The 27,816-nt window shown below is 44.0% G+C and overlaps 1 protein-coding gene across 3 annotated transcripts in view; it reads left to right on the forward strand.

Annotated features, from left to right (window-relative positions):
• ACLY (ATP citrate lyase) overlaps positions 1–27,816 on the forward strand; it is a 58,160-nt gene that overhangs the window by 6,763 nt on the left and 23,581 nt on the right. For 2 of the 3 annotated variants that reach the window (XM_069953744.1, XM_069953747.1), the window contains exons 1-5: positions 6,071–6,181; positions 20,635–20,821; positions 23,559–23,681; positions 25,936–25,998; positions 26,721–26,911. In XM_069953744.1, coding sequence (XP_069809845.1) covers positions 20,663–20,821; positions 23,559–23,681; positions 25,936–25,998; positions 26,721–26,911 — 536 coding nt within the window. In that variant the 5' untranslated portion in view covers positions 6,071–6,181; positions 20,635–20,662. Of the gene's footprint in view, positions 1–6,070; positions 6,182–20,634; positions 20,822–23,558; positions 23,682–25,935; positions 25,999–26,720; positions 26,912–27,816 lie in introns of those variants that run through there. The other variant, XM_069953746.1, reaches the window with a different exon arrangement.

Here is a 27,816-nt window from a genome sequence, read left to right on the forward strand (position 1 = left end):
CCATGTTCTCGTCTACGTATCAGGGTGGCGGTAACGTGTGACATGAATGGCGTGTCTGCTCCATATATTCTGCAGTTTCAGGAGACTGAGCACAATTTGTCTGAAGCAAAACAAGCGTTTCCACCAGATGCTGTCAGGTTACCAATCACTCCAGGAAAACAGACTGGATGAATTAGAAGACACAGCAGGAATACTTCAGCCCCCCCCCCCCCCCCTATAGATCTGACATCCCTGTTTAGGTAATGTATATTGATGAATAAAAGCAGAGAGAAAGAGAGAGAGAAGGCGACATTTACTAAATTGCTATTCGTAATGGATTTGCTGTTTAAAGCTACGGCCATATAAAATGTTCCCTATATTAGATTTGGTTACCATTTTCATTGTCGGTGGGTGAGCGGGAACACCAAGGAACCAAGGAACGCCCCCATCACACCAAACTAGAGATGAACGGACCTTGAGTCCATCATTCTGCTAGATCTACGCTCGTTTACTGGACTCATTAGAAGTCCTGATAATCCAGCAGTAAGGGCTGCATGGACATCGATAGTGATGTCCATGCAGCCCTTGCCCAAACACCTGATACCTTACCTCTCCCCGTTCCCGGTCTTCTCTCCTGTGCTCCGCAGCTTCCCAGTCAGCTGATAGGCAGCTCATCCAATCACATGCCGGGACTGCCGCAGCCTGCGATTAGTTGAGCAGCTTGTCAGCTGCGCTTGACAAGCTGCGGAGAGTTATAGTGGTTTTACACGGAGCGATAATTCGCCCAATCGCACGATTAACGATTTTGAATGAACAATTTTTTTTTATAACGATCGGCGTTTAGACGGAAAGATACATCGTACGGAATATTCGTTTTGCAATCGCTTAAGCCTATCTCACACATAGGGGAAATCGTTGAAAGAATGTTTACACTGAACGATCTGCGAATTTTTTGCGAACGATCAACGACGATTTGAGAACTTGTTGAAAGATCAAAATGAACGATTTTTCGCTAGTCGATTGATCGTTCGCTGCGTTTACACGTACGATTTTCGTTCCAATTCGACCGTTATCATGCAAATTCGAGCGATACATCGTTCCGTGTAAAACCACCATTAAGGTGCATGGGAGAGAAGACCAGGAGCGGGGAGAGGTAAGGTGTCAGGTGTTTGGGCAATCGTCAGCCGTCGCCTGCGCATCACTATTACACGTATCGATGCATGGTCGACGAAACACAATTTTAGATCTAAAGCTAAACCAACGATCAGCCAATGATCGCTGTCATCGGCTGATTGTTGTCTCTATTACACGGATTGGCTTATATTCCCGTTTGGCCAATTATCGCTCCGTGTAAGGGTCCATTTACACAGAAAGATTATCTGACAGATTATGTGCCAAAGATTTGAAGCCAGAAACAGACTATAAACAGAGATCAGGTCATAAAGGAAAGATTGAGATGTCTCCTCTTTTCAAATTCATTAATGGCTTTGGCTTCAAATCTTTGGCAGATAATCTGTCAGATAATCTTTCTGTGTAAATGGACCCTTATAGGGCCCTTAGACGAACCCCACTGTGCTTTCCAGGGTAGCTTATCTTCACACCATACTAACTAATTTCTTTTGGAACAAATACCTTCAAATGAAGAAAAATAAGAAGACGCGTGCCAGAATAAGCAGCTCTGCAGCAATAAGTACATATTAGCAGGCTAGCAGATAGTTCCACTTTAATGGTGCGTTCACACCTACAGGATCTGCAGCTGATTTTCTGCAGCAGATTTCATTTAAATAACTGAACACAGCATCAAATCTGCTGCAGATCTGCTGCAGATCCTGTAGGTGTGAACGCGCCCTAAAGAGGTTAAAAGGAAACAGAAAAGTTCCTACTGGTCCTGCTTAAAGGGGCTCCACTTCCTTTTTTTGGTCTACCTCCAAGATGAAAAGGGGCTGGGTGCATGTTGCAATTAGGTGATCCAATTCCTTCATGCAATAGCCAATAGCTGCCAGATATTGCCATAATATCGGTAACAAAACCGCGCCCGCATACGAGGCTAACAACGTGCACCCCCCTCACATCTTGGAAGGTAGACAGAGGAAGTGAAGCGCCTGGATTTAATTAGTTTACATCATCATAAACCATGCCCACTGGCAAGGACATGAGTAAGGGTCCACAGCAAGTTTCTCGCTGTGAATCCTTGCCCTGTACCCCCTATGGGCAGACAAACTCGCAGCAGGATGCACATCCCGCTGCGAGTTTCACCGCAGCCCGCCCCGTTAATCCCCCGGCTGCCGGAGCCTATACTTCAGGTCCCTGCTTCGGGGGTTCCTGGCAGGTCCCGCTCAGCCAATCAGTGCGATGCCCTGCCGCAGCACACTGATTGGCTGAGCGGGACGTGAAGACATCAGGAGCCCTGAAGCAAGCCGGAGCGGGGACCAGGTGACGTATAGGCTCCGTCAGCTGCTGATCCGCCCAGTGAGTTTGAACCCTTAGGACTTGAGATGAGCGAACCTCGAGTACTCATGGGTTCACCCAAACCAGAACATTCGGCATTTGATTACCAGTGGCTGAAGAAGTTGGATGAAGCCCTAAGCCTGCTTGAAAACATGGATACAGCCATAGGCCATAGGTTATATCCATGTTTTCCAGGACTCCCTAGGGCTGCATCCAACTTCTTCAGCCACCGCTAATCAAATGCCGAATGTTCAAAGTCAATGGAGCAAAGTCATAAAGACTTCATAAATGAGGAGAATTGGGTACAATTCCTGCACTATGGGGGAAATTTATCAAACATGGTGTAAAGTAAAACTGGCTCAGTTGCCCCTAGCAACCAATCAGATTCCACCTTTCATTCCTCACAGGCTCTTTGGAAAATGAAAGGTGGAATCTGATTGGTTGCTAGGGGTAACTGAGCCAGTTTCACTTTACACCATGTTTGATAAATCTCTCCCTATATACCTATATTCAGTGAGATTGGCTTTGGCTTTCTCATAACTTTTATTATGTTCATTGGTACACCAAGTCACATGGCATTGCCCTTTCTGTTAGATACGTTGAGAGTCGTATAGTCTTCTAGAATAGTTGTCATGGCAGTGTCATATTATAACACAGGGTGGGGAAGAAAAGCATGTTCCCCTATTATAGAGGACAGACCACATTCCTGAGTCACACCGGCCCTTTAAACAATGTGAGTGACACACCTTTCAGTTATAGTATGGAGCCATTGAGATGAACGTGTCCATTATCCGCCATCAGACAGAGTTACCACTGGTAGTATTCAAGGGACAGTCGCCTTCAAGGCAGAGTCAGATATTAATTTACTTTCTCCCGGGGAAAAGGTTAACCTAACCCTGTATTTAAATACCTGAGACAGGACAAAGTGGCTTTTTGGTGTCCCACCCCAGCAGTCAGCGACCAGGGTACATTCCCTAGTGTCCGTCCCCTCGCTATGTGTGACCATAATGGAGAGCGAGACCCATGGCAAATATGAAATTATTGTTCCCTGCCACCCCATATTATCATGGAGGGTGATGTACACGTCCAGCTTCCCCATCCCTTAGGACAGAAGCATATAGGCCTAGATCCCATGTCCATCCATATCCAGCATTGTTCTGATCCTGAGAGGACCAAAAATACTTTTTTAAAGGGAACCTGTCACCCCCCCCCCCCCTGTGCCGGGGTGACAGGCTTCCGACCCCCCGCTACAGCCCCCTATACTCACCTGATCCCGCCGGGTCCCGCTTCTAGATCCGGTCGGGTCACGGAGATCTCAGCGCTGGACTCTCCTGTCATTCTCTATGAGTGTTGGACTCATCTCTCAGCGCGCGCGCCAGGCTGCAGAGGCTGAGATCTCCGTGACACGACTGGATCCAGAAGCGGACCCGGCGGGATCAGGTGAGTATAGGGGGCTGTAGCGGGGGGTCGGGAGCCTGTCACCCTGGCACAGGGGGGGGGGGACACATGGTTCCCTTTAAAGGGTTTAAAGGGGTTATCCAGTGCTACAAAAACATGGCCACTTTCTTCCAGAGACAGCACTGCTTTTGTCTCCAGTTCAGGTGCAGTTTGCAATTAAGCTCCATTCACTTTAAAGGGGTTATCCAGCGCTACAAAAACATGGCCACTTTTCCCCCTACTGTTGTCTCCAGTTCAGGTGTGGTTTGCAATTAAGCTCCATTTACTTCAATGGAACTGAGTTTCAAAACCCCACCCAATCTGGAGACAACAGTAGGGGGAAAGTGGCCATGTTTTTGTAGCACTGGATAACCCCTTTAAAGTGAATGGAGCTTAATTGCAAACCGCATCTGAACTGGAGACAGGAGTGGTGCTGTCTCTGGAAGAAAGTGGCCATGTTTTTGCAGCGCTGGATAACCCCTTCAATGGAACTAAGCAACAAAACCCCGCCCAAGCTGGAGACAAGAATGGTGCTATCTCTGGAAGAAAAGTGGCCATGTTTTTGTAGCGCTGGATAACCCCTTTAATATGTAATGTTAAGATATAGGTATATATACTTAGCAGGCTTTTGAGTCAGAGCAGCCTACAGTGTCGCCCAGCCTAATGTCCCAGCCAGTCAGATCAAGCCACAAACATTACGGGAGGCATTTATTAAGTCCGGCGTTTTTTACGCCGGACATAAAAATGCCCCCGCAGCTCCGGCGCTACGGAGATTTATGTAGAGGCGGACTGCCTCTACATAAATCCCGTGCGCGCCGTTGCGCACCGCCGAAAACCTACGCCAGCTGAGGACTGGAGTAGGTTTTCGGCGTACATTTTGGCGGAACGGATGATAAATCGCGCGGACTCTGAGTCCGCGCCCTCCGTTCCGCCCACTCTCCGCCCCTTTTCCGCCCCCTTTCCGCCCCCTGGCGTACTCGGCGGAAAGTGCCGATTTGCGGATATTTTATTCGCAAATCCGCCATTTTTGCTTAAAAAAAGACACAAATCGGCACTTTCCTCCGAAAATCATCCATTCGCCGGATGATACATGTGGCCCTACATGTTTTCCATTTACACCATGATTTAGGCTGCGATAGCTTTTGCATGATGATGTTGCAGCCTCACAGGTAAAGCAAGTAAATGGAGTCCAAAGTGGTCACCAATGCAACCTGACAAGGGGTACTCCATAGAGAACATTTTTTTTAAATCATCTGGTATCAAAAAGTTATACAGATTTATAAATGACTTCTATAAAAAAAAATTATTTCAGTACTTATCAGCTGCTGTATGTCCTGCAGGAAGTGGTGTATTCTTTCCAGTCTGAGGGTATGTTCACACTACGGAATCTCGGCCGATCACCCACCTCGGATTCTGCAGATCACCCCTACGCACATCTCCGCTGGTCCCATAGGCTTCATTCTATGGTTTGACAGATTCAGCCGTCCGCCCAAAGAATGTGCGGATTCATTCTTCGGCTGGAGGTGGAATCCCCATAGTGTGGACATACCCTAACACAGTGCTCTCTGCTGCCACCTCTGTTCATGGCAGGAACTGTCCAGAGCAGCAGCAAATCCTCATAAAAAAAAATTCCTGGACTGGAAAGAATACACCACTTCCGGCAGGACATACAACAGCTGATACGTACTGGAAGACTGGAGATTTTTTAATAGAAGTAATGTATAAATCTATATAACTTTCTAGCACCAGTTGATTTAAAAGAAAACAAAAAACATTAAAGTTTACTCCCCTGCAAAAAGAAATGTTTCTAATAATAAGGCAAACAGTTTACAATTAGTTTTTATTACATTTATGTCCTATATTGGGACATCTCTGTGCAAATCCATATAGTTATAATCAGTATCACTAATAACAATCATACTTATAATAAAAGGTGCCTGCCCCTTTAAAAATAAACGGTTCCTTGAGTTGCCTTCCATGTTTGTATCCATTACAATTCATTCATTTACGATGTCACAACTCTTGTTTTGTATACTGAGGTGGGAACGCTTTAAGACTACAGATCCCAAGCGCCTTTGCGGCGAGTTGGTGACGTGTCGGGAGGGAGGAGCCGTTCTAAGGGAGCCGCTAGAACCTGATTGGTCCGTGGTTGGCGTGCGGTACACGTGGTGTGGGCAGAGCCAATAGGAGGCTCGCTAGGTGATGTACCCATGTCAGCAGATGGTGAGGAGAGGCAGTGGTAGGAAGAGGGCTCTCATAGGCAGCAACAAAAGGAGAAGGAGCTGCCAGACATCCAGATACAGGACAGCGGAGCCGGGTAAGTGCAGTGCATAGTCAGTGTGCTGGGCATAGGGTGGCATAGCTGGCACTGGGAGTCCATAGAGCCTTACACTCTTTCTATGTAGCAGTGCCCTCCTAACTTGCATCTCTCAAGGCTGTGCAAAACTACAACTCCCAGCATGCCCAGCTGTCATTGCATGCTAATACTTGGCATTGCCTAATTTCATTAACTAATATAGAGTCCTAGTATCCCCTATACCAGGGGTAGGGAACCTTGGCTCTCCAGTTGTTGCAAAACTACAACTCCCATCATGCCTGGACAGCCAAAGCTAACGCTTTGGCTGTCCAGGCATGATGGGAGTTGTAGTTTTGCAACAACTGGAGAGCCAAGGTTCCCTGCCCTATGCTTACAGTTCACCCTGATACACACTGGCTGAGATATAGGATGCTGTTTGCTACCTGTCAGCCCTGACCCCCATCAGTAATGTTCTCTGTCTGTGTACCCCTGTATTATGTCTACAGGTGAGGGGGATGCTGGGTACCTATACATACCAAGTCTGAGAGCACCCCAGATCTCAGCATCCTTGACTTTGCAGTTCTGATGTTTATTCTTCAAGGGCTACTGTTTATTATGGGGTTATAGTTTTTCAGAGTGTGTGTTTTTTTTTTTTTGCTACATTGTTTATTTCTTTATTTACAATTTGTTACACAAAGTATCTGATCCCATTCAGCAATGTGGGTCCTGTGCTGTGCAGTCTTCCTGGTCTACCACGTGTCCGGGCTGTAATTCTTATGAAATCGTTTAGAAATCTCTGTTGTCCTGGTAGTATAGGATGTATATATAGTATAGCAGTATAATATAGTATTTGTGTGTATATAGTATAATATAGTATATCGGGTGTGTAAATAGTATGTGTGTGTGTGTATAAATAGTATAGCAGTATAATATAGTATATAGGGTGTGTGTGTATGTGTGTGTGTGTGTATATATATATATATATATATATATATATATATATATATATATATATATATATATATAGTATAGCAGTATAATATAGGATGTGTATAATACGGTATATAGGATGTATTTATAGTCTAGCAGTATAATATATTGTATAGGATGTGTACATAGTATAGCAGTACAATATAGTATATAGGGTGTGTGTGTATAAATAGTATAGCAGTAAAATATAGTATATAGGGTGTGTATATAGTATAGCAGTATAATATAGTATATTGGGTGTGTATATAGTATGTGTGTGTGTATATAGTATAGCAGTATAATATAGTATATAGGGTGTGTGTGTATATATAGTATAGCAGTATAATATAGTATATAGGGTGTGTATATATAGTATAGCAGTATAATATAGTATATAGTGTGTGTGTGTATATATAGTATAGCAGTATAATATAGTATATAGTGTGTGTGTGTATATATAGTATAGCAGTATAATATAGTATATAGTGTGTGTGTATATATAGTATAGCAGTATAATATAGTATATAGTGTGTGTGTATATATAGTATAGCAGTATAATATAGTATATAGGGTGTGTATATATGGTATAGCAGTATAATATAGGATGTGTATAATACGGTATATAGGATGTGTATATATAGTCTAGCAGTATAATATATTGTATAGGATGTGTACATAGTATAGCAGTACAATATAGTATATAGGATTTGTGTATAGTATAGCAGTATAGTATAGATGTGTGTGTATAGTATAGCAGTATAATATAGGATGTGTATATAGTATAGCAGTACAATATAGGATGTGTGTGTGTGTGTGTGTATAGTATAGCAGTATAAGGCTATGTTCACACTACGTATATTTGAGGCTGTATAGCAACCAAAACAAGGAGTGGATTGAAAACATATTTGCTGTTATTTCAAAACAACGGCTGTTATATTGAAATAATGGAAGTTATTTACCGTTATATGGCGGCCATATAGATTTCCTCCATACTTGTTGTTATCTATTCTGTCTCCTTTCCCCAGTTTTGAGCTGCTGCTTTCTGCTGAAAACACAAAAATCTGTTTGAACTTTTCTCTCTTTCTCCCCCCCCCCCCCCCCACCTTCTCTCCCCTGCCGTCTGAGACGGCTGATGTAAACAAGTCCCTGGCAGGCTTTATCTGCAACATTGTAGCTTCTTTGTAATGCTTGGAAGGTTGTTCTGATGTCACCTTGCTGATGGACTCTCTGTGATTAATCCTCCCAGCATTACAAAGAAGCTACAATGTTGTAGATACAGCTGGCCAGGGACTTCTTTATATTAGCTGTGTCAGAAGGGAGGGGGGGGGGGAGGAGAAGACAAAAAGCTCACACAGATTTTTTTTGTTCAGCAGAAAGCAGCAGCTCAAAACTGGGGGAAGGAGACTTAATAGGAAATAACAAAGTATGGACTAAATTGTTAGTCTTATTATGGGCAGCAACATATCAAAAGTTACGTTTTAAGGGCCAGTAATTGTAACAGTTCTAGTATCTGAGAACAAGACGGCTCACTGTGTCCTGGTTATTTTCCATTGTGCTCCTAATCTCCGGCTCCTTCAGATCAACTTGTAACTAAATGCTTCTTAAAATCAGCTTTCTTATCAGATTCAGTCAGTTTCCTTCTTCTTCTCTGACACGTCTGCTATGTCATGTTATTTCAGTATCTGGAACTTCAGGTTTCTGTGTTGATGATACTTTGACCTTAGGAGGAACATAGAGACTTCTCATAGGTTATGTGCCACCTTAGGGTCTATGATTAGAATATAGGCCAAAGACGTGGCAAGATAACTTGTTCCGATGTGTGATGTCATTTATAGGTCATAAGGTGTGCCTGGGACTGTGACACTATTTTAGAGACATTCTTCTGTTCTATAGTCATTCTAAGCAGTGCTATTGATATGTTATCTAGGACTATTTGGGCGCTTCTCCACCTAACATAAATGGAATGGGTTGACATGGGGGTTTCCTTCTTGTAAAGCAGGGATAGGGAACCCTTAACCCTCCAGCTGTTGCAAAACTACAACTCCCATCATGCCTGGACAGCCAAAGCTAAAGCTTTGGCTGTCCAGGCATGATGGGAGTTGAAGTTTTGCAACAGCTAGAGAGCCAAGGTTTCCTACCCCTGATATATAGTGTGGAAGACCCCAACTGCTGTTTTTAAACTGTGCCCCTTAATGCACCCCTCCTTGTACAGCTGAATTCCTATTCCTGTCCAGAACCCCCCCCCCCCTCCTCCTCCTCCTTCTATACGTCATCTTGTTAGATCCTCAGTGAGTTCCGTCCCCTTGGCTGATCCCATAAGCCCCTAATAGCAGTTCCCACCCAGGTCCTGGGCCGTCATCTCTGTCTTAATAAAATAAATTCTTCTAACCTGTAATTATTTTTGCTGTAATTTTTTATTGCTAATGTCTGTGTCCAGCGGTCGATCTGTCATCTCCAGCTTCTCTATGTTCCTGTAGACACAAGAAGACAATGTCTTACGTTGAATGGAAAGCAGTGAGGTGTCTAGGTCAAAAACCACACGCATAAGGCCAATGTGTATACAGCCTTAAAGGGGTACTCTGATGAAATCTCTTTATTTCATATGAACTGATGTCAGAAAGTTATATAGGTTTGTAATTTACTTCTATTTAAAAATTTCCAGTCTTCCGGTACTTATCAGCTGCTGTATGTTTTGCAGGAAGTGTTGTATTCTCTCCAGTCTGACACAGTGCTCTCTGCTGCCACCTCTGTCCATGTTGGGAACTGCCCAGAGCAGGAGAGGTTTTCTAAAGGAGCTCACTACTGCAGGAAATGTTGTTTATTTTCAGTCTGAGACAGTGCTCTCTTCTGCCACCTCTGGCCGAGACAGGAAGTCCCATAGAAAACTTCTACTGTGGAGAGTTTCTGTCTTGGCCAGAGATGTCAGCGAACTGCACTGTCTGAGACTGAAAATAAAACATTTCATGCAGGACTTACAGCAGCTGATAAGTACTGGAAGACTTGAGATTTTTAAAGTAAATTACAAATCTATATAACTTTCTGACACCAGTTGATTTAAGGGTGTGTTCACACCTACAGGATCCGCAGGAGATTTAATGGTGCAGATTTGATGCTGTGTTCAGTTATTTAAATGAAATCTGCTGCGGATCAGCAGCAGAAAATACGCTGCGGATCCGGTAAGTGTGAAAAAGATTTTGCTGGAGTACCCCTTTTAAAGGGTTCTCTGGGATTAGAAAAAAACACTGCTACCTTCTTACAGAAACAGCGCCACCCCTATCCTCAGGTTGTATGTGGTATTACAATTCACCTCCATTCACTTAAATGGAACTGAGCTGCAGCAGAACTGAGGATAGAAATGGCGCTATTTCTGGAAGAAAGTGACCATGCCTGGACAACGCCTTTAACGGTTAGGATATTAGGAACAACTACTCATTGACCAGGGTAACACTGCTCTTATTTTTTCCTTGTTCTGTGAGCCAATAAAACTTACACTTTTTTGGCACCTGTTCATTTTGTTTTATTGACTGGTTGTACTGGACACAATGGGGTGGATTTATTATTCCTACCTTCCATCTAGACCAGGCAGGCAGGAGCTGCACCATGCTTATCACTGTATGATAGATGTGGCACATCTTGCTAGACAGGTTAGGCTCTTTTGGCTTTCTTACACCACCTCTTGGTTAACTTACTTTAGACCAATGCTTTCCATAAAAAATCTCTTATTAGGGTCCCCATATACCAGGGATAGGAGGAACATAGAGACTTCTCACCTTAGGGTCTATGATTTAGTTGGCCGTACCCGCCGCTCGCGTTGGTCCTGTTACACGGAGTGATAATCTGCAGATTCAGGCAGACTCATGTAATAAAGGCAGTGATCAGTGAAAGACGCTCATCGGCTGATCGTTGTCGTTTAGAAAGTTTAAAAATGGTCAGAGATAACTGACAGCTGAAAAATTACTGAAGGTATAAGGCCAGCTTTAGGCTGGTTTCACACAAGGCAGTGCTGTCACTGCAGTTTTTGTGCCAAAGCCAGAAGTGAATTCAAATGAGATGAAAAATATAGCAGTGTAGGAATCACGGAACAAGCCGGAGCGCGGACCAGGTAATGTATGCACTGGGCCGTGGGGGTTAAGGGGGCTGCCGCTTACATAATCGCAGCGGATTTCACTGTTTTTTTAACGACTAACGATAAACGATCGCAAACAAGATTGTTCATCGTTAACCTGAAATCGTTCACCATATTACACAGAACAATAATCGTTAGATACGATCGTTACTATGTAAAGTGCTGCGGAATCTGTGTGTGCTATACAAATAAAATTATTATTATTATTACTATGATCGTTATTGCGATAGGTTCTATGATCGTTTATTCCTTCTGATCCCAGCAGAACAATGTGCAATTACACTGAACGATTAGTGAAAAAACGCGGAACTTGAGCGAACGTGGAATTACAGCGAACGATTAACGATAATTTTAGGTTTAGATCTAAGTCAACGATCAGCGACATACGAATGATTTTTCGGTCGTTGCCTGCAATTACACAGAATGATTATCGTTTAAATTCGAACGATTTTTCCCACGATAATCGTCCCATGTAATAGGGCCCTTAGTCTAGCCTAAGGGTAGTTTCACACTGTGTTTTTGCGGTATGCTCATGACTGTTTCATTTCAAAATACCTGTGCAGCGCATTGTGTGTGTTTAGTTGTTGTTGGTCTGCGGACACATTTGCCAATTGCATTGGGAAATTTCTTGATGATGTATGTGGCATATGTACTATTCTTACGCATATTATATTAAAATTGTGCATTTTTATATTTTTGCAATAATTTTATATAACATATATATATATATATATATATATATATATATATATATATATATATATATATTTTTTTTTTTTTTTGTGTGTGTGGGGGGGTGCAAATTTAGCCAAAATCTTGAGGCATTATGCATAACTGTCTCAGTATTACCATTCTACTTGGAGCCCTGAACACTGATTTATTATTTGAAAAAGGAATTATTTATTATTATTATTAGTAGTAGTATTATTATTAATAAGATTCTTTGTTTGTTCTTTTTTTTTTTGTTTTACATATTACTGATGGTTGTATTTTTTGAACCTTAAATGACTATTTTCCGACAGACTAGGTGATAAATCTTCTAGGCCAAACAGAAGAAGCCGTTGACCTCTGTGTGGCATTATAAATTGCCTCTTTTCTCCATTGTGTCCTAAAAAATAAATAAATAAATAAATAAATAAATAAAACTAAAGTACCAGCTATGAAATAACGAAAAATATCATAAAGCCATAATTCTCTTGCAGCATTAAATATCCTTTCTCCTTGGCTATGGCCCATGTCTTTTCCCCATTAATCTGCACTTTTAACTGGGAATTGGTTCCCCTATCTAAGCGACACTTTATCATCGGAAGCTGAAGCGTGCCATTCATTCTCCCTGATAAAGACAATCCATTATACACACAAGGCCGTAAACCATAAATTTCACATCACTTCTGACCCATGTGGATTTTTTAAATTCGCTAAAGACTTGCCCCCCCCCCCCCCTCTACATTGCTTCCCTAGACACATGGCTGCGACTGCTAATGGCAGATACAGCCCTGCGTACATGTATCCACCCGTCACCACTGATTTTGCTTACTGTGCAAGCAAATATTTAGGCAAATACACCAGTGCTGTTTCCTAGGAACGCCGGCCTCTATATAAGGCTAGTACAGCAGCATAGAGAATGACAGCACTGCTATGTTTTTCACATTTTTCCTTAAAGGTGTGTTCACACCTACAGGATCTGCAGCAGATCCGCAGCAGACTTGACTGTGCAGATTTGATGCTATGTTCAGTTATTTAAATGAAATCTGCTGCGGATCCGCAGCAGAAAATATGCTGCGAATCCAGTAAGTGTGAATGCACCCTTAGGGTACGATGTACAATGCGTTATGTGCCATAAAGTGGTTTTAGACTTTTGAAAAGTATCTAGATCTAGAACGTAGGTGTCAAACTGAGGCCCTCCAGCTAATGCAAAACTACAATATCCAGGCATGATGGGAATTGTAGTTTTGCAAAAGCTGGAGGGCCTGAGTTTGACACCCCTAATCCAAAATAATGGGAGTGGTAATAGGTGGCATAAAATGGGTCACATTTATTTATATATATATTTATTTTAACAGTATATTTAATTGCCAAATGATGGATTCGTTAGAATTAAATTATTGAACAACGGAAGGGACTTTATTACAAAGAAAATGTGTTTTATTAATTCAATATATTAACCATGAGAGGCATCGGCATCGGCATTACTGCAGAGGATCGCAAACCCCGGTAATAGCAATTCATGTAAACTGTTTCCCTGCTTTCCCAGATGCATCCAGAGGTGTTTGCATCACTTTCTTAAGATTTTATTTGATATTTTTAGTTGAACCAGATTTCCAAGTAAATGACCGTATGTTTTCAGCCGCATGTCTATTTTTTTCCCACGGCCGTAGTTTCATCCGCACACTTACAGCCGCACAGTTACATAGTCTGAACCTAGCCTAAAGCTGTAATTGGTGGTAGACTGGACCTAGTTCTATAAGGATTCCAATCTCGATTGTTTGCCGTGTGTTGCTGACAGCTCTGCCTGTGAACAAGTGTTGTCATATTTGACCCCTATGCACCTGCCAGTCTCTTCTTCCATCATTGATCCGGCAGGTTCAGAAAGGTTTTGTCTGTCACTTTGCAGCCATAACATTGCCGTCCTCTCCATCTATCATAGGACTCAGCAATGTGGATGGAGGGCTGTGGCTGTTTCTGCTGAAGTAAAAGATCTGTAAAGACTAGAGATGAGCGAACCGGGTTCGGGTTCGAAACGTTCAGCATTTGATTAGCGGGGGCTGCTGAACTTGGATAAAGCTCTAAGGTTGTCTGGAAACATGGATACAGCCAATGACTATATCCATGTTTTCCACATAGCCTTAGGGCTTTATCCAACTTCAGCAGCCACCGCTAATCAAATGCCGAAAGTTCGGGTTCGGATCTATTCGAGCATGCTCCAGGTTCGCTCATCTCTAGTAAAGACCGATAAGAAGCCTAGAGGTTTAACCTCTGCAGTGGTACCTTGGTTTAAGAGTAACTTGGATTAACCCCTTAGCGACCCATGACGTATCTAATACGTCATGGCGCCGCGGGGGGTGTTCAGAGCGGGGTCCCGCCGGGACCGCGCTCTGAAGGGCGCTGATCCCGGCTGACACGTGCAGCCGGGCAGTGCCTCTGTTAGCCGGCGCGGGTCCCGTTGCCGCGCCGGCTAATTAAGCACTTCAATGCAGCTGTCAAACCTGGCAGCTGCATTGAAGTGCTTCGTATACAGCATCCCTGGTGTCTAGTGGCACCGATCTCCCCCCCGCGATGCGATCGCGGGGGGGAGATCCGTTCTTCTGCCCGTGCCGGGCCTCAGCGTCGGAATGACGCTGATCCCGGCTCGGCAATAGATTGCTATGGCCTGCAGCAGGCCATAGCAATCTATGACCGATCTCATGGATCTTTGCTGTGTATATACACAGCATTGATCTCTATGAGAGATCAGTGCTATGTATATACAAGCCCCCCAGGGGGGCTTCTAGTCCATGTAAAAAAAAAAGTAAAAAAGTGTTTTTATTAATAAAAAATCCCCTCCCCTAATAAAAGTCCAAATCACCCCCCTTTTCCCATTTTATAAATATAAATAAATAAATAAATAAACATATTTAGTATCGCCGCGCGCGTAATCGCCCGAACTATTAATTAATCACATTCCTGATCTCGCACGGTAAACGGCGTAAGCGCAAAAAAATCCCAAAGTGCAAAATTGCGCATTTTTGGTCGCATCAAATCCAGAAAAAATGTAATAAAAAGCGATCAAAAAGTCGTATATGCGCAATCAAGGTACCGGTAGAAAGAACGCATCATGGCGCAAAAACTGACACCTCACACAGCCCCATAGACCAAAGGATAAAAGCGCTATAAGCCTGGGAATGGAGCGATTTTAAGTGACATATATTTGTTAACAATGGTTTGAATTTTTTACAGGCCATCAGATACAATATAAGTTATACATGTTATATATCATAGTAATCGTAACGACTTGAGGAACATGCATAACAAGTCAGTTTTACCACAGGGTGAACGGCGTAAATGCAAAACTCCCCGAAATCAAAACAAATTCGTTTTTTTTTCAATTTGACAGCGCAAATGATTTTTTTTCCGGTTTCACAACATATTTTATGGAAAAATTATGCCTGTAATTGCAAAGTACAATTGGTTTCGCAAAAAATAAGCGCTCATATACGTCTCTAGGTGAAAAAATGCAAGCGCTATGGACTTTTAAACATAAAATGGAAAAAGCAAAAGCGCAAAAACGAAAATTGGCTTGGACCTTAAGGGGTTAAAGAGGATGTACCACCAAACAGCTTATATTGAAATATACATACCACCGTGTAGGCGCTGTAATGTATAACCCAGTGATGCGGAGCTTTTTTCAATCCGTTGCCCGGTTGCCGCTAAAACCGCCGATAAAGTAATCTGCTTAGCACAGGAGGCTGACCCTGCTCCGGTTATTCACATCCCTCTCCTCCCCCCTCCGTGACGTGCCAGCTTCTCCTCACGCTGGCACGCCTCCTATTCTAATGCTGAAACGCCTCCTATGCTATTTCCCGACCTCCTGCTGACTGCGCTCGTGATCCTGGCGCTGATCACGTGATGACGCTGCGGACGAGCAGAAGAGATGTCGCGGCCGGGCAGAAAAGATTAGGAGGTGGGGCTGTGCAGCAGGAGGTCTGGAAATAGCATAGGAGGCGTTTCAGCATTAGAATAGGAGGCGTGCCAGCGTGAGGAGAAGCTAGCACATCGCGTTGGGGGGAGGAGAGGGATGTGAATAACCGGAGCAGGGTCAGCCTCCTGTGCTTGAGCACAGGTCATTAGCATATTACTTTATCGGCGGTTTTAACGGCAGCGGATTGAAAAAAGCTCCGCATCACTGGGTTATACAGCGCCTACATGATGGTATGTATATTTCAATAAAAGCTGTTTGGTGGTACATCCTCTTTAAGAGATCACAGTTTTTCAAAATTGTAACTTGGTTTAAGGGCATTGCTTTGGTTTAAGAGCTCCCTGTACTGGGTGAGAGGGGGAGTGGAGGAGGGGCATGGTCTGCATAGTGGGGTCTACAGCCCTGTACTCTGACACAGGAAGTCTCCCTCATCTTCCAAATCATAGCAGATCCACTTCAGGCTGGGGCTTACATCAGGGGACAGGACTGTGGAGGTAAACTCTTCATAGCTGTAACCCCTCTCTCCCCGGACAGAGAGTGCTGTATGTATGTGCCCACATATGTCCTGCTCCATTCCTTCATGCTCCCTGCAGTCTCTGTCAGCCCTTGTGTTTCCCATCCTCTCCATTCCTGCTATAACATGCCTGCACTCACACTCAGCTATACACACTGCTGATATAATGTGCCTGCATCTACACTCAGCTATACACACGCCTGTTATACTGTGCCTGCACTCACACTTAGCTATACACACACTGCTGTTATAATGTCCCTGCACTCACACTCAGCCATTCTCACTGCTGTATAGAGAGGTTTCTGTCACTGTCCTCCTGCACAGCTCTGTGATTCTAACTTCCTGATTGGTCCAAGCTGAACACACGCCCCTTCCCCATTGCTGTCATGTGACCACACAGACCTCTGACAGCAGCCCTGCTTCTCTATTCTAGCCTGTTGTACTACACTACTGCAGTATGGGGATCTGCAGTTCCATCCTGTATCTACAAACTGCTGCTGTTTTTCAGGTTTATGCACTTACTATACATTACACTCCACATGCTGATTGCTATACTGTACAGTAACTTATATCATATATTCAGCTGTTCCTGAATGTTTGTTTCATTTGTTCTACATGTTATTCAGAATAATAAATCATTATTTTTGGTGTGGGACCAATTGTCTGCATTTTAGGGATTCCTTATGGGAAACTTTGCTTTGGTTTAAGAGTGGATTTGGATTACAAGAACGGTCCCGGAACGAATTAGGTTCCTAATCCAAGGCCCACTGTATATAGTGAAAGAAACCTATTGCATCCCGGATCACCAAAGAAATTTTTTTTCTGGTGTCAGAAAGTTATGCAGATTTGTAATTACTGCTGTGTACAAATCTCCAGTCTTCCAGTACTTATCAACTGCTGTATGTCCTGCAGGAAGTGGTGTGTATTTTTTTTCCAGTCTGACAGTGCTCTCTGCTGCCACCTCTGTCCATGTCAGGAACTGTCCAGAGCAGTACCAAATCCCCATAGGAAACCTCTCCTGCACTGGACAGTTTCTGACACTGACAGAGGTGGCAGCAGAGAGCACTGTCACATTGGAAAGAATACACCACTTCCTGTAGGACATACAGCACCTGATAAGTAATGGAAGACTGGAGATTTTTAAATAGAAGTGATTTACAGATCCGTATCACTTTCTGATACCAGTTCTTTTTTTCCCCTCTGGAGTTCCCCTTTAATATGGAGCAGCTCCCTTTTACACTTCTAACAGATAACCCATTCTATCGTGGATGTTTGTAAAGGCAGGCTGTGTAGGTAAGGGCTGCCACCCCTCCACTTATCATATTTTACTGTCTTTGCAAACACTGTTGATTTATGGTCATATTAACCATGTAGGCGCTTCGCTGCCCTCGCTCTTCGGCAGCCGGTCATTGGACCATTACTGAGAGTCAAATGTATTTGCTTTTGCTCCATTTTGTAGGAAGTAAAAGTCATTAGGCCGCAAATTGCTGATGCTTTACCCTAACCAAATATTATGGTGGAGCCGGCAAACAATGGGGAGTTTAATATTAACAACTTTATCTATAAACGTCAATAGACATGTTTGATAAATCTCCCCCAAGTTCATAACCCTATTACACATACTGTCCACTTACTTTTGGACCACCCTGCACCTGTGGTACCTTGGTTTAAGCGTAATGGCCCTATTCCACGGAACGATTATCGTTCGTTTTCGGACGATATCGACCGCTACGGACGATAATCGTTCCGTGGAATAGAGTGCAACGATCAGCCGACATCGTTCATGTCGGCTGATTGTTGCAGTCGCTTGTTTTTCAACATGTTGAAAAACAAGCGACTGATATAGCAGCGATCTGCTGCCGTCGCTCCGTTGAATAGGAGCATCGGCAGCAGATGCTGCTATATCCTATGGGCTGCCCGGACGATCTAGCGATCCCCCGGGCAGCCCCCCCGCAGCTCCCCGCCGCCCCCTCCCGCACTCACCCGCTCGCTGTCGCCGCGTTGAATAGCGGCGGCAGCGAGCGGCGAACGAGGAGCAAACGAGCGCCGACAGCGCTCGTTTGCTCCTCCAACGACCCGTGGAATACGGGCTTTAGGCTACGTTCACACATAGCAAAACTATCGGAATTCTGTGACGGAATTGTCCGCCGCGGAATGCTGTTAGCCTCCCGCTCATAATGGGAGTCTATGGGAGGCGCGCGCTCCTGCTCTGTCCGCGCTGAAGAATGAACATAGTTTTGCTACATGTGAACGGTGCCTTACTTGGATTGAAAGCGTTTTGCAAGAAGAGCTCACAGTTTTCCAAAATTGTAACTTGTTTAAGAGCATTGCTTTGGTGTAAGAGCTCCCTGTACTGCGTGGGAGGGAGAGTGGAGGAGGGGCATGGTCTGCACAGCGGGGTCTACAGCACAGTACTCTGACCCAGGAAATCTCCCTCACCTTCCAAATCATAGCAGATCCACTTCAGGCTGGGGCTGTGGAGGTAATCTCTTCATAGCTGTAACCCCTCTCTCCCTGGAGTGCTGCTATACTGTGCTCACCCAATACCTTGCTCATTCCTTCCTACAGTCTCTGTCATCCCTTGTGTTTCCCATCCTCGCCATTCCTGCTATACTGTGCCTGCAATCTCACTCAGCTATACACACTGCTGCTATAATCTGCCTGCACTTACACTCAGCCACTCACACTGCTGTATATAAAGTTTCTGTCACTGTCCTCCTGCACAGCTGTGATTCTCACTTCCTGATTGGCCCATGCTGAGCACCCCCCCCCCTTTCCCATTGCTGTCATGTGACCACACAGACCTCTGACAGCAGCCCTGCTTCTCTATTCTATCCCATTGTACCACGCTACTGCATTATGGGGATCTGCAGTTCCATCCTGTATCTACAAACTGCTGCTGTTTTTCATTCTTACTATACATTATACTCTTCTTACTATATATTATACACCACATAATGATTGCTATACTGTACAGTAACTCAAAATAGGACACCTTTAGTTTTCTTTCATTTGTTTTACCTGTTATTCAGATTTTAAAAAAATCATTATTTTGGGGTGTGGAACCATTTATCTGCATTTCAATTATTTCTTTAGGGAAACTTTTGCTTTGGTTTAAGAGTGGATTTGGATTACAAGAACAGTCCCTCAGAGGTAGTGGCTCTCGGTTGTTGCTACAACTCCCATCATGACTGTCCAGGCATGATGGGAGTTGTGGTTTTGCAACAGCTGGAGGGCCAAGGTTCCCTACCCCTGAGATAGATAATGATAGATGTGTATGTTGTGAAATGGTTTCTACATAGAGTAATAGTAAAGTTCTGTAGACATGACTCAAGAAGGGGGCGGTGGAGTGAGTAAAGTCTCATGTACGTCACGTTACTTAGTGATGGTGTTGATACGGTGGTCCCAGCCCTGGTTTTTGCTGTCGGGGTGCTCACTTAGATTACTCAGATCTGATGCACGTCTTCATCATGTCTCATTTGGGGTGATAATGTTTCCAGGCTGTGGGCAGTACAGGGAGGGCCCTGCACACACTGCACAAGAACAAGGCCTCTCTGTTCACTTGTCCTGTGTAATCCCTTCAGCGGCGAGTAGGTATTGTGGTCAGGGGGAAGACTTTAGATGTACTGGTATGCATCTCCGTCTCTGTAAGGATACCGCATTGTATAGTCACTGTGTGCCAAGCGGATGCCTAATGCAGAGCCTGCGGGAACGGCATGACGCAGGGATTCACAGAACACCACACAGAGAATCCCTGAGTCATGCAGAACGAGTGGATCTGTGGGCAAACAGTGTACAGCTGCAGAGTATGCTGGGAGTTGTAGTTTTGCAGGGCCTGATGGGAGTTGTAGTTTTGCAATGCTGCAGGGCATGCTGGCTGTTGTAGTTTTGCAATAGCTAGAGAACCTCTGGTTAAGCAGACAATGCTGCACAGTTGCAAGGCATGCTGGGGGTTCTAGTTTTGCAATGTTGTACTGCTGCAGGGGATGATGTGCATTATAGCTGGATAACCACAGCTTTGGCAGACAATGCTATACGGCTTCCAGACATGCTGGGAGTTGTAGTGGTGCAATGCTATACAGCTGCAGGGTAGAGCGTCCATCACAAATGTGAAGAGACACTAAAACGGTAGAATGTATTAAAATATATAATCTTTGCCTTATTAACCCCTGATTGTTGTTCTTCCCCAGTCACAGGTAGCATTCATCCGGCAGCACTATGTCAACTAAAGCAATCTCCGAGCAGACCGGAAAGGAATTCCTGTATAAATACATCTGTACCACAGCTGCTGTGCAGAACCGCTTCAAGTATGCCCAAGTAACCTATGATACTGACTGGGACAGACTGGTCCAGGACCATCCATGGCTGCTGACTGAGGTAGGCACAGCTGGTGGACTCCCAGGACTTTTATATATTGTTATATGAAAGCTTTTATTGTTGGGCCACTAATAGGGTCCTATAGGCTCGGGAGTGTTTTACTCTCGGGTACCCCAAAAGATGGCCATAGGCTGTATCCATGTTTTCCAGGACTCCCTAGGGCTGCATCCAACTTCTTCAGCCACCGGTGATTAAATGCTGCACGATTGGACTTAAACATGCTCCTGCTGTGCTCATCTCTAGTAACAGACTGACTGATGCTGCAAGATGGCGCAAAGCCACCCCATGGCATAGCTACTCATCCTCTACAAATTTACGATGGTGCCTGTGCCATTTTGATAAATTTGGTGCAGGGAGTGCCCTGAAGGCAAAATGCGTAATGCTGACTACTTTCCATTTAGAAAAATGTTATGAATTTCCCCACTAAAGGCCCTATTACACCAAGTGATTATTGGCCGGATTTGTCCGATTATCGGCTGTTATGGCCGATAATGGCTTGGTGTAATAGCTAGTGTTAAAAGGCTACGGTCAGCTGACATGCACAATGTCGGCTGATCCTTGTCTTTCATGATGTTGGAAAAAAAATGATAATGACGGTCTGCTGGCCGTCGCTCCGTGTAATAGGAGCAGCAGTAGCAGACTGCCGCTATCTCCTATGGGTTCGCCAGACAATGTAAAGGTTGTCCGGGGTACCCCTACCACAGCTCCCCGCACCCCCACCACCGCTCTTACCCACTCACTGTTGGCATGTTTAATAGCGCCGGCAGTGAGCAGAGAACGAGGAGTAAGGGATCGCTGATCTGACAGGTCGGCGCTCGCTTGCACCTCCAGATCGGCCCATGTAATAGGGGCTTTATTGTATTTGTTTCCAGCACAGGCAGAAGCAGGCCAATCTAAAGGGGGTTTTCTAGGATTAGGAAAAACACAGCTACTTTCTCCCAGAAACAGGGCTACTCCTGTTTCAACATGTCTGATCCATTTGTTCTTTGGTAGATAAGTCACCGCCAGACTACATACTTCTCTTCACTCTGCTGCCCACTCCTGATATACGCATAAAGCAGCAATTTTTCCTGATTTTTGGTGTTTTTTTTTTTTTTTTTCTCTTCTCCTGGCATTCTCATTTTAGTGTTTTTATCTGCTGCAGTCATGTGATTGCAGATTTTCTATTGAAGAATTGTGGTGGGGCGGGGGCACCAAAATGCATATAAGCGTGATGTTTTTTTTTTTGGCGTTTTTACCCCCTTATAGAAGTCTATGTGGGAGAAAAACACTGAGCGCTGGCCCTGCTGCAATTTCACATAATTGTTAACGCACTGAAAATGCCAGAGAGAGGCAAATTTTCAACAACTTCTTCTTTTGTTCACTCTAACAATTAAAAGAGAACTCCTGCCGAAAAACCACCCCAGCCCGAATGCTGGGAGGGGGAGCATGAAATAGATAACACGCTCTCATCTTCCACGCTCCAGCGCTGGTGGTGGTGTCCCCTGGTCCAGGCTGCGTCAGAGTCTGAGTGGGGACCTGGGACGTGATGTGTTAGGCCTGCTCAGCCAGTCAGCAGCTTAGGCGGGATCCCTCTACAGCCGCTAACTGGCTGAGCAGGCCTAACGCATCCCGTCCCAGGTCCCCACTCAGACCCAGAAATGACCAGGATCGGGGAACACCACCATCAGCGTTGGACAAGAAAAGGTGAGAGCATGTTACTACTTTCATCCTCCCCCCTCCCCAGCACTCTGCCAAAAATCACGCCAGCCCAAAGTTCTTCTTTAATCTTGCAAAATAGAATTCTGTAATATATTTGACCCTTTCCCATCACAACAATATAATCTGCTTTCAAAACCCAGTTCTCCGAGTCCTTGGAAGCCTCCACTTAATGCAGATAAATGACAGAGATGTGCGATCATAAATCCCGGTATCTGCACATTGCCCATTTGGCTGGAACCCAAGTCTTTGAGCAAGATGTAATCATCCGAGTGTTAATCTGGTTAATGCACCGCTGCAGGGAACCCTGGGAGTCTGGAGATTGGAGGACGTGCAGTCATTTCTGAAGTCATAAGAAAGGTCACAGTCTCTGCGCTCCCACCCAGCTCTGCTATGCCGTATGCTGTAATGCAGAGTCGAAATCCTAACCGAGAGTCAGTTTATTACCCATCGAGCTGGAGCGCTCCCCTTTGTAATGGAAATTGGCGGGGTGCCGAAATGGGAAGGATGACTAGGTCTATCATTGACCTATTCAGCCTCAGTATATATACAGTGATCTTATGTTCGGCAGGTATATTCCTTATGTATCTACCCATAGGACAGATACTGTGTGTTAAATGTGTATTCCCACCTCAGCTAATATAGTTATACTTGTAGGATATTAAAAAATATTTTTTCCAATACGTTCATTTAGCAAACTTGTCTCCTTCTCCTGATATGCTGTTCTTTTCCTCCCATTGTTGACGGCTTGTTGTCTAGGTTACAGGCCACCACTCTGCTCTAAAAGCAGTGGTCTGTAACCTAGTGGCTGTATATAAATAAAGATATAATGTAGATGTATAGCGATATAGGGGGACATTTATCAAAATGTGCCACAGAAAGGGGTCAGATTTGCCCCTTTTCTGTGGCGTTCACCGAGCAGGGGGGGGGGACGACAAAGCGGTAGGAGGCGTGGCTTCTTCCTGCATCTGTTTTATTATGATTTACACCTGTGAGGCTTATACCCTCTTTATTGCCATGTGTTACTTTTGTCTTCCAGCCTTTGGTGGTGAAGCCGGATCAACTCATCAAACGTCGTGGAAAGCTCGGACTTGTCGGTGTCAACTTGAACTTGGACCAAGTCAAGAGCTGGTTAAAGCCACGGCTGGGACATGAAACCACTGTACGTATCTGTTGTATTATTATAGATTGCATATAGTTCAGTCGGTTAAAGGGGTTTTCTGGGCAAAACATAGTGATGAGCAGTCCACGGGTAGCACCCCGCTGATCAGTGACTGATGAGGTATCCTGGGGATAGCTCATCAGTATGTTTTGCCTGGAAAACCACTTTAACACTTTCAAAGAATCCTCTTCAGAATCTTTTTTTTAATTTTTACATATTGCTAGGCTTAGAGTTTCCGATACCTAATATTCATGGAGCGTTGATAACGTCACTGGATGTTGTATTGTTACTGTTGACGGTCCAGGTATCAATGCACTCATAGCTTATTTGTTCCGTATTCTGTTTTCATATTGCTCCAGGAAGAGACCAGGATGGAGTTGTGGCATTGAATTTTTTTTATTGTATAGTTCTGCATCCCTGCTAATATTTTTAGCTTATTTTTTTTACCGTTCTTTCTTTTCTAGAAGTCCTGAGCCCTGGCTTATTTAGCACTACTACTTTGGATGCTTGATTCCTTCTTGTGTTTTATGCAGTTCCCTATTTTTCAGAGAGTTTTATGCTTCCTGTTGATTTATATGGCATTTTCTGCTGATTGTACTGGTCTTTCCCATGACCTTTTTTGACCCTTTTAGCCTATACTACTGCAAATCTGTATTGGTCTTTGCTTAGTATTCCTAGGAGTGTGACTGATCAGTAAGGCCAGGTTATATTATATATTGTTTGTTTTATATTTATTATACTGATGTCCTATAGCATGGGTCTCCAAAATGCGGCCCTCCAGCTGTTCCAATACTACATTTCCCATCATGCCTGGACAGCCAAATCCAAAGCTTTAGCTCTCCGGGCATGATGGGAGTTGTGGCTTTGCAACAGCTGGAGGGCCGCAGTTTGGAGACCCATGTCCTATAGGAATACCCGAAGTTTCATTGGGAAAAGTTTGCCAACTTGTTTTCCAGTGATGTAGGGTGCGTTCCTGCTTAGCGGCCACAGCAGCATTACAGTAGTTGTACCCACAAAGCTACATTGCTGTTCAAGGGAACCTGTGATTATTTTATGCTGCCTGAGCAATCAAGGTGGTCCATGACAGCTTCTCACTATGCCACTGGCCCTGACTGGTAGACCTGTCCCTGACTGGGAAGGAACCCCCCCGATGACTTCATTTTTAGGCACCATGAAAGGAATGACTGCCATATCTGAATGGTTTTCGACCATGTTGTGCTCACTACGTGTAAACTTAGCTTCTTAAGGTGCAATTTAAATCTTGTTTTTTTTTCCTTGCTGACTCTCGGCATTGATCCTTAGAATAAATCACTGTAATATCTGGATCCACTTGTTTTCAGCTGTCAGAATGTCCAATTAGTAGGATGTTTTCCCGGTGTGTGATTTGGCAGGGAATGGAGCTCGGCTCCTGAAGATTGATTGTCCGCCTGCTGTCAGAACGCTGGATCATCCAGTACACTTTGATAAGGAACAAACAAACAAGTGTCTGACTGGAATTCTTAATAGGAGAGAGGGGGAGGGGAATGATTATAAAAATTAATCATTGCAAAGAAAAAACTATCTGCAGCCGTCCTGATGATTTATCTACATTGTGTAACCTGGTCACTATCTCAGTGGACCATGTAATTCACTATAGAAATAATACAAGTGAAAAGCAGTCTAGAATCTTATCTACTTTTTTTTTTTTGTATGGGCTCTTGCAGTTCCATCTCTATATCCTTATTTTTGAAACTTATCCATTTGAATCCCTGCTCATGCTTAGTTTAGGAGTCCAGTGGGCGGTTCTACTCATGATCATACAAGGCTGTCATCAATTAGGACCATCCACTATATATATATTTTTTTTTTTTTTTAATTCTTTGCTCATTTTAGTGGGATCATGAGTCCTGTGGGCTGCCCTAGTGATGAACTGTATTTGTATGCTTACATAGACAACTGTCAGTCAGTGAGTAGGACCGCCCACTTGACTCCTGAGTCTAAAATTAACAGAGATTCTAAATTAGTTAATAACTTTAGTGGAATTCCTGATTTATGGTTCACAGCCATCCTCATATGAGCATGCATACAGTCATAGCTGTCAGTCACTGAGTAGGACTGCCCACTGGACTCCTAAAGTGAGATTTAAAGGAATAAATTACTAGTCCTGCCTTAACTTTTCCCATAATATATATCAATCTTCTCAGTTTAAATCCTAAAGTTCAGCAATGTTTATTCATTTCAATATTTTCTTACATGTAATGTAAATTTTTCTTAGATTGCCAAAGCAAAGGGGATTCTCAAGAATTTCCTGATTGAGCCGTTTGTTCCACATAAGCAGGTGAGTACAACAGATTGGGTTACATAGTACAATAAGCACTAGGTCCGGCACTGTTCTAGATCCTGGTTAACAGATGCCTCATGCTGCATTTGTAGTGTCAGTCAAATATGTAACTACATACCACCAATGGATGTCATTGTAGAGGCATATAATGGCATCTGTTGCCCATTGACAAGTTAAAAAAAATTAAACATCAAATCAACTTCTACAGATTTGTAAATTTCGTAAATCTTGTCTTCCAGTACTTATCAGCTGCTGTATGTCCTGCAGGAAGTGGTGTATTCTTTCCAGTCTGTCACAATGCTCTCTGCTGCCACCTATGTCCTTGTCAGGAACTGTTTAGAGCATTAGCAAATCCCCATAGAAAACCTCTCCTGCTCTGGACAGCATAAAATTGTCCTGGAAAATTGACACTGCAAATGCAATGGGAAAGCAGCACAGTGGAATGAATGTTAGACATGCTCAGAAGATTCTCTTTGTAGTGATGTGTCCTAATGGTTTTGCACTACTAAAGAATTATCATGGGGGCGCCCATCACCTTTTTGTATCATCTTAAAGAACTAGACCCCCCCCCCCCTTCCGCCTTATAACCATTAATACAAGCCCTCTCGATGTTAAACTTTGCACCTACCCATGAGTATTTAAAGTTCTGCACATATTGACTTACAGGTTTATTACATGTTCCGGCAGTATTACTGACTCTTTATTGTTTTTTGGGGCAGGAGGAGGAGTTCTATGTTTGCATCTATGCGGCCCGGGAAGGGGACTATGTGCTCTTCCATCATGAGGGCGGTGTGGATGTTGGCGATGTTGATGCTAAGGCACAGAGGTTGCTTGTTGGCGTGGGGGATCGCTTGACCGAACAAGATGTGAAGAACCATCTACTCGATCACGTAGCCCCTGATAAGAAAGAGTAAGTAACAGAAGACTATCCTACGCTGCTGCAGCTCTTATTGCTTGCGACTACTTTTATCAGTATTTGCTTGCTGCCAGTGGCGTAGCTACCATAGAGGCAGGATAGGCAGTTGCTATAGGTCCCGTGCAGGAGGGGGACCCAGGGGAGAAGGTAAGAGCCTGTGTCCTTCTGCTTAACCCCTTATGTACTGCAGTGTGTAAGTGTCCCAATGTTTACTTACATGCTGCAACACAAAAAAAGGGTTAAGCAGAAGACAGAGATCTCTGCTTCACTGCACTGATAACCCCTGACCTCTGTTCTCCAGCTGTGCAATCAAGTAGGAAAGGAAAATGTGCAGAGGTCAGGGGTTATCAAAATATATATATTTTGTGTTGTGCGTAGGGGAGGGGGCCCCTTAAAAATTTTTTGTTATAGGGCCCCATGAATCCTAGCTACGCCCCTGCTTGCTGCAGTATTCTTCTGTATGCTACAACTTGTATACACTCCCACTGCTCTCCTGCTCTTCTGAATCCGGCCTGAGGGCTGTAGCTTTTCTCCAGATTGTATTGCCAAGTGCTGTATTGTTCGTAGGGTTGTAATGGATTCCTTTAGAAGGGACAGCACAGTTATGTGGTGGTGTAATGGATTATTATCCCTCCAGGTTTTTTGGGGGTAAATTTTTATGTATCTTTTTGTAGAGTATATGTCATTTTCAATTCTTTAATCTCCTTAGATGTAATCTCTCCCCCTACTTAAAGGGACCGTCTAGGTTTAGAAAAACATGGCTGCTTTCTTCCAGAAACAACGCCACTCTTGTCAGTTTGGATGTGGTATTGCAGCTCGCTTCCATGGAAGTGAATGGAGCTGAATTGTAATACCACACAAAACCTGTGGACTGGGGTGGCGCTGTTTTTGCAAGAAAG

This window comes from Dendropsophus ebraccatus, chromosome 14, assembly GCF_027789765.1.
Source record: "Dendropsophus ebraccatus isolate aDenEbr1 chromosome 14, aDenEbr1.pat, whole genome shotgun sequence".
Taxonomy (NCBI): Eukaryota; Metazoa; Chordata; class Amphibia; order Anura; family Hylidae; genus Dendropsophus; species Dendropsophus ebraccatus.